Raw genomic sequence first — 7,256 nt, 5'->3', positions numbered from 1 at the left:
GGGGGGGGCGCGGCACGTGGGGCTGGGGGAGCATTGGGGTTAAGGGAGGGCGGGAATTGGGTGGGAATTTGGGATAACCGGGGCTGGGGGCCGCCCGCGGGGTAGGGACAGGGCCCGGGGCTTGTCCTGGGGCTGCCCGGGCCTGTCCGGGCCTGTCCACGTTGGGGGGGCTGGAGAAGCCCCGTGTCCGGGGGGCTCCGTGGGCCGCGTCCCGGTGTCCCGGGCCACGAGCAGCCCCTGCGGGACGGCGCCCCGGCAGCCGGAGGGGTCCCGGCCGCTCTCCCGGCCGTGGGGCTTGCAGGAAGGAGCAGGGGGTCCCTGCTTCACGGCGCCGCTCCCTGTCCCCCGGGGGGTCGCCCGGCGGCTGCGTCACCGGGGGGCTGCATTCCAGCCCCTGGGATCTGGCCTCGCTCCSGATGGCGTTCCAGCCCTTCCGCAGCCACAGGCCGTAGCGGCGCTGAGAAAAGGGAGGAATTGCGCTGAAAGCCCCTAAAAAGGCCCTGAACGCGGAGGTGGCAGAGCTGGGTCTGTTGGCAGAGGGGGTTTTATCTTCCCGGGGCTCTGTAACGGAGCGCAGGGGAGGGCCCGTGGTGCCACTGGCACCGTTTTACGTTTGGAAAACCAAGGCATGGACATCCGCAGTCATTTCGTATTTCCCTYGGACAAACGCACCTCTGTGAAAAGAAAAAGGAGTAGTGATAAGGCCAGGAATGAACCCCGTGACAAGTGACATCCTTTTTGTGAAAGAAAYGACCTAGAAAAGTGCTGGAGCCTCTCCAGGAACTGATTGTTGAAGAGTTCCTGGAAAAAGGAAAAACTTGCAAAACGGTGGTGTGCGAAAAACAGGGAGTTCTGCAATAGTCCTCTGCAATAAACAGCGGAGCTGACAATAAAGGGGGAGTTCTGCAATAAAGAGCGTGGCTGAAAAGCAAAGTGCTGCAGCGAACGCGCTGCGTTCCGACGACCTGGGTGTTCAGCAGTGCCCAAATGGGACAAACGGTGCCCGAAGGTGMCGTTTCCGCCGTGGTTCTGCTCCCTTGGGCTTCCCGAGGCCGCTGGTTGGAGGCGGGAGCCGCCGAGGGCCGGGGCGCAGCCGATGTGCGAGGAGAGGAGASCGGGGAGCGGATTTTGGGGTCCGTTTTGCGAGAGAAACGTGCTCCTGGTCCCCCCTYGGTGTCCCACGCTGGACAGGCCAAGGGCCTCCGTCCTCTGCCTCCTTCCCGGCCGGCACGGGCCTCCCACCGCCCAGTCCGGCCTCTGCTCCCGGCTGCATCCGCATCTGCAGCCTCCGTGCGGGGCCTGGAGCCCCCCGATCCATGCGGGAGGCGGGGATGGGGTAGGCGGAAGAATGGGCAGGGTGGGAATGCAGGATTCAGCAATCCCGGGGCACAACCGGCTCCAAGGAAGGCCACACGGATCCCAAGATGTCTCCACATTCCCGCACGGTATCCGTGGGTACCCTTGGGCTGCTCATCCCCCCAGCCTCCTTTCCCTATGGATCCCGGCCTCCGTTCCCTATGGATCCCCTGCTCCTTTCGCGACCCATGGGTGGGCGCAGCCGCAGGAGCCGGTGCCGGACGGGGGCTGCGGATGGAAAATGCGCCGTCAGCTTCCCGAGGCGCGTCGCTCCGCAGCTGCGGGGCCGGGCGCCCCAGGGGACCCCGCTCCGGGCGCCGCAGGGATCCCAAGGAATTTCCAACTTTCCAACAGCTGCCTGGGAGCCGGCGGCTGCGGCCCCTGCCGCGGGGTTGGCGTGGGATGAGATGAGCGTGGGCGGTCTCGGATCAGCCCCTAGTGCGGAGGAGGAGGAGGTGACGGCCCCATGGCAGGAGGGGGATGAGGGGACACGGGGGGACGGGGGTGGCCGTGTCCCGCGGGGCTCCCGCTGCTGCGGCCTGGCGGGGGCCGGTGGGTGCCCCAGTGCAGCCCCTTCCTGCCCGCACGTATCCCGACCAGGTCCCGGGGATGCCCCTTCCCATGCGGATCCCCCTGGGGAGCGAGCGGGGGCCGGGGGGGTTGGCGCACGGAGCGCCCCGAGCAGGAGCGGCGCAGAGACCCCCGAGGATTCAGGGATGGGACGGGAGGAGAAGCCGGGCGCGACGCGGGATTCGGGACGGGGCAGGAGCAGCGCCGGGCGCTGCCGTTTGGGGAGGGGGCCCGGCCGCCCCCGCCCCGCCCCGCGGTCACGAGCGGCCGCCCCCGCCGCGGCGAGGCGGGCCCCGTTCGCCGCCCGCCCCCTGCCCGCCCCGCTGCGGGGGATCCCCGCATCCCGCCGAGCATCCCCGCATCCCGCAGCGCGCTGGGAGCGGCCGCGGCGGGGGCGGAGGCCGCCGCGCCCCCCTCCCCTTCCTCCCCTTCCTCCTCCTCCTCCTCCTCCTCCTCCTCGTCCTCCTGCTGCCGCCGCTCGCCGGGGCCGGGCCCGCGCGCCCCGTTCGCCGCCCGCTCCGCCCGCTCCGGCCGCTCCATGGTGCGGGAGGGCGGCATGGCCCGCACGCCCTGCAGCTCCACGCAGGACATCCCCATGGACGTGTTCGACAACGCCGCCCTCCAGGTGACAGCTCCGGGGGGGACGCGGGGCCGGGGGGGGCACCCATGGGCCCCCCCAGCGCCACGGCCGGGCTCGCTGCGGCTCCGTCCCCCGCGGCCGCCGGCACCGGGGACATTTCGGCCCCTTCCAGGCAGGACAGGAGGGCTCCCACCCACGGGCGGGATGCTGTGGGGGGGACCCCGCGTGGGAGACCCCGATTCCCCCCCCCCGGTTTAATGGCAGCGCCGCGGGGCGGGGGGCGGTGCGCGGGTCCCCTGTCACTTGCTGTGTCACCGTGTCCTGGGGGCTTTGGCCCCTTGGAGCAGGGGGTCCAGCGCGGGGCTGGGAAACTTTTAGGAATGGGGCAAACTCTGCATGGAGCAGGTACCGGGGTGTCCCCCCCATCCCGAGTGCCAGGGCGGGGTGGCCGGTGCCCGCAGGAGCCGCCGGAGCAGGACGGGCAGTGCTGCATCCCGGGCTCCGCGCGGGCACCGGCCCCACGTGCGGCCAGAGCCGCCTGTACCGGGACAGAGCCCACCGGAGCGAGCGGGACGGGGGGCAACCGAGGCCCCCGCGGCTGCTGCCAGGCCGTGGGTGCGGGAGGGTCCCCCCCGCAGCTGGGGGGGGTTGCTCTTCACCCCCCGACAGCAGCAGGGCCCCCCGCCTTGGCAGGGGGACATTGCTGGAGCCTCGTCCCTGTCGCCTCCCCCGCGTGGCGCGGGGGCCCGGGGGGGCGAGGAGCCTAAAAATACCGGCTGGTGCCCTGCGTGGGGGGCGCGCGGCCCCGGCCCGGTGGCAGCTGGGCCCAGCTGTCCCCGCTCGCCGCCCCGGCCCGCGCGCCCGCCGGGGGGGCTGCCCCTCCTCCCCGTGTGCCCCCGCAGGTTGGGGGGAGTGCGCTCGTGGCACACGTGTGTGTCACACGTGTGCACAGGTACGGGCACAGGCACACGTGTGCAAGTGTGGGGCACAGCCATGCATGCAGGCCGCGTGGGTGTCCCCAACGTCCCGGCACCGCCGGGATGYTCCGAGATGCCCTGGAGCCGGCCGGGCACCGCGGCAGGGGGACAGGGACACGGGCAATGCCAGGGGGTGGCAGCGATGCCAGGGACGACGGCGATGCCGGGGGACAGCGGCTGTACTGGGGCACGGTGGCAATGCCGGGGGGTGGCGGTGGTGCCGGGGACAGAGGAGGCAGTGAGGATGCAGGCGCGGCCGGCCGGGCTCTCCCGCGGATCCAGTCATCCCAGTGCTCCCCGTGCTCTCCACGGAGAGCGGCCCCGGCGGATTCAACACCGGGCCCCAGGGACGGGCCGGCTTCCCGGGAAGGCCGGCTCCGTCCGCGGGGCGCCGCTCAGCAGCGCCCCCTCTCCGCAGGGCAAGTACAGCAAGCGCAAGAGCCGCTTCAAGCGCTCGGACGGCAGCACCTCCTCGGACACCACGTCCAACAGCTTTGTGCGGCAGGTGAGGGGCCCGGGGGGGGACACGCGGGGCCCCCCGCGGCCACCGGCGCCCGCGGAGCCGCTCGCTCGGCACCCCCCCGCGGCGCCGCCCCCCCTCCCGCCGCCCCGGTGGCCCCTGTCCCCTCCCGCGCGGGGCTAAATATACCCGGGCGGGCGGCGGGCGCTGAAACCGGAGCCGCGGGCGCCACCCCCGCCGCCCGCTGGCCCCCGCCGCGCCACCATGGACGTGGGCAGCAAAGACCACCACCATGAGGCCCTGGTGAGCCCCCCTCCCCGCCCTCCGCGTCGGGACCCCCCTGTGCCTCCCGTGCGCCCCCCTGGGCTCCGTGCGGCTGGCGGGGGGGGGCATCGGCCCCAGGTGACCTCCCGCTGTCCCCTCGCCCCCAGCAGGGCTCGCTTTGGGGGCGCCCCGTTTTGGGGGTCTTGGGGGGTCGGTGCCAAGCCGCAGTGCGCGCCAAGCAAACCATGCCGGGGGGCTCTGGGGGGGAATGAGGCTTCCTGGGGGGAAGCCCACGGGATTGCAGAGCGGCTGGGTGGCGGCAGCGCCGTTGCTGCCCTCGAGGAGGGCGTCCCGAGGCCGCCCGGACGCCTGGGCCCCTTCGCCAACCCTGTCCCGGGCTGACCCTCGCGCCCCCGGGACCGCTGCGGTCCCCACAGGGCTGTGGGGCGCGGCGGGGGACCCCCGCGGCCCCGTCCCCCGCGGCGCCCGTGCCCGGTGTCGCCTGTCGCCTTCCCGGCCGGAGCGCTGGGAACAGCTGCGYCCGGCGCCCGCCCCGCCGTAACCCCGGCCGTCCCGCGGGGAAACCGAGGCGCGGGGCAGGGCTGTGCAGGGGGGTGCCCGCTGACCCCCCCTGCCCCCCGTGCGGCGCCAGGGCTCGGCCGAGTCCTACACGAGCCGCCCGTCGGACTCGGACGTGTCGCTGGAGGAGGACCGCGAGGCGCTGCGCAAGGAGGCCGAGCGCCAGGCGCTGGCGCAGCTCGAGAAGGCCAAGGTGGGATGGGGGGACGGGGACAGGGGTGCCCCCAGGGCTGCCCTGGGCGCGGGGGGCTTGCGGGGAAGCCCCTGGCTCGCGCGGGGCCCTTGCCGCTGCCTCTGGGTCCTGCTTGCTCCTCAATGTCCTCCCCAGTGCCACTGCAAGGGAGGGACAAGGGGGACACAGGGAGCCCCCCTGCGAGCCCCGTGTCCCCCCGAGCCGTCCTGGCCCCCTCAGGTCCAGGGTGGTCTCCCAGGGGGGAGTGAAGTCCCCGCTGGGGAAGGGGACAGGGTGCAGGGGGGGCTGTGGGACCCCCAATTCCCGGCTCTGCTCCTGTGTCCAACACAATTAACTAACGAGGCAGCAGGCTGCAGAGCCCAGGCTCTGGTGGGGGGTGGGAGGGGACCCAGGGTGGCAGTGGGGGGGGTCCGGGAGCTGCCCCCCCCCACTGAGGGCCCCTGTGGCCGCAGACGAAGCCGGTGGCGTTTGCCGTGCGGACCAACGTGGGCTACAACCCGTCGGGCAGCGACGAGGTGCCCGTGCAGGGGATGGCCATCTGCTTCGAGCCCAAGGACTTCCTGCACATCAAGGAGGTGGGGGGCACCGGGGGCGCCCAGCGGTGCCGGGGGCTCGGGGAGGCGCGGGCGACGTGGGCACGTGGTGGGGATGCGGCGGGGGGCAGGTGCCCGGGGGATGTGGGAATTGGGGGTGCGAGGGGCTGGCGGTGACAGGGGAGCTGCTGTGGGGCTGGGTGGTGGGCGCCGTGGTTGGGTGGTGGGTGCTGTGGTTGGGTGGTGGGCACCCTTGTTGGGTGGTGGGTGCCGTGGTTGGGTGGTGGGCACCCTTGTTGGGTGGTGGGTGCCGTGGTTGTGTGGTGGGTGCCATGGTTGTGTGGTGGGTGCCATGGTTGGGTGGTGGGCACCGTGGTTGGGTGGTGGTTGCCATGGTTGGGTGGTGGGCACCCTTGTTGGGTGGTGGGTGCCGTGGTTGGGTGGTGGGTGCCACAGTTGTGTGGTGGGCACCATGGCTGACTGGTGGGCACCCTTGTTGGGTGGTGGGCGTCGTGATTGGGTGTTGGGCACCAAGTCTGGGTGTTGGGCGCCATGGCTGGGTGGTGGCACCATGGCTGTGTGCTGGGCAGCACAGTTGGGTGTAGGCTGGCATGGTTGGGTGGTGGGCACCACGGTTGGGTGGTGGGTGCCATGGCTGACTGGTGGGCACTGTGGTTGGGTGGTGGGCACCGTGGTTGACTGGTGGGCGCCATGGCTGGGTGGTGGGTACTGCCCGRTTGGGTGGTGGGCGCCGAGGCGCTGGGTGCAGCAGGGCGCTCAGGCGCCTCCCCCCTTTACAGAAATACAACAACGACTGGTGGATCGGGCGGCTGGTGAAGGAGGGCTGCGAGGTGGGCTTCATCCCCAGCCCCGTGAAGCTGGACGCCATGCGGCTGCTGCAGGAGCAGAAGCTGAGGCAGAGCCGCCTGAGCTCCAGGTGGGAGCGGCGGCCCGCGGCGCCCGGCCCGCGCCCGGCCCGCGCGCCCACCGCCCTCTCTGCTTCTCCCCTGCCCGCGCAGCAGGTCGGGCGACAACGGCGGCTCCGGCGCGGGCGACGCGGGCGCGGGGCCGCGCCGGCCCACCCCGCCGGCCAGCGGTAAGCGCGTCCCCTGCCCGCGGGGCGGCCCCGGACGGGGCGGACGGGACGTGGCGGGGACACTGGCGGGGGACAATGTGCCCGGAGCGGCTCGCCATGCCGGACACGGCCCCCCCGCTGCTCCCGGCGCCCGCTCCCGTTTTCCCTCCTCTTTTTTCACGGCCCTTCTCGCTGTTCTTCTCTCCGCCGCGGCTCCCGCCCGCGCCCAGGCGGCCTGGACGTGCCTGGCTTTGCCTTTGAGGCCGATGAGTTAGAGGAGGAGGAGGAGGAGGAGGAGGCGGCGGCGGCCGCGGAGACGCACCGCTCCCCTAAGAGTAGCGTGAGCAGTGTCACCACCCCCCCCGCCCACGCCAAGCGCATCCCCTTCTTTAGGAAGGTAACGGAGCCGCCGCGCCGCCGCCTGCCCCCGCCGCGCTAACACCGCCTGCTTGGGGTGCGGGGCCGCGGCGGGCGCAGCATGGCGCGGACACCGGCACCGGCACCGGCACGGCCGGGCCCCGCGGCCGCGCGCCTCTGCGTGTGTGTCCCGCGGCCGGGGGAGGGACAGGCCGTGCTCGTCCGTGCCCAACGCCACGGTCCATGGCATGGAGCCGGCCAAAACTGGCTCCCCCTGCACCGCGCGGTGGAACAGTCCGTGGTTATTCCGAC

General features: G+C 72.9%; 1 protein-coding gene across 1 annotated transcript in view; it reads left to right on the top strand.

The window, feature by feature from the left end:
• Positions 1 to 2,464: 2,464 nt before the first annotated feature.
• The window catches only part of CACNB1 (calcium voltage-gated channel auxiliary subunit beta 1), a 9,299-nt gene continuing 4,507 nt past the window's right edge, over positions 2,465 to 7,256 (top strand). The window contains exons 1-6 of the mRNA XM_026054404.1: positions 2,465 to 2,551; positions 3,902 to 3,988; positions 4,860 to 4,979; positions 5,432 to 5,554; positions 6,313 to 6,449; positions 6,532 to 6,608. Of these exons, the coding sequence (XP_025910189.1) occupies positions 2,465 to 2,551; positions 3,902 to 3,988; positions 4,860 to 4,979; positions 5,432 to 5,554; positions 6,313 to 6,449; positions 6,532 to 6,608 (631 nt within the window). The remainder of the gene's footprint in view (positions 2,552 to 3,901; positions 3,989 to 4,859; positions 4,980 to 5,431; positions 5,555 to 6,312; positions 6,450 to 6,531; positions 6,609 to 7,256) is intronic.

The sequence above is a fragment of the Nothoprocta perdicaria genome, unplaced genomic scaffold, assembly GCF_003342845.1.
Source record: "Nothoprocta perdicaria isolate Ctin4 unplaced genomic scaffold, notPer1 scaffold_121, whole genome shotgun sequence".
Classification (NCBI taxonomy): Eukaryota; Metazoa; Chordata; class Aves; order Tinamiformes; family Tinamidae; genus Nothoprocta; species Nothoprocta perdicaria.
This window is presented reverse-complemented; position numbering and strand designations above follow the sequence as displayed.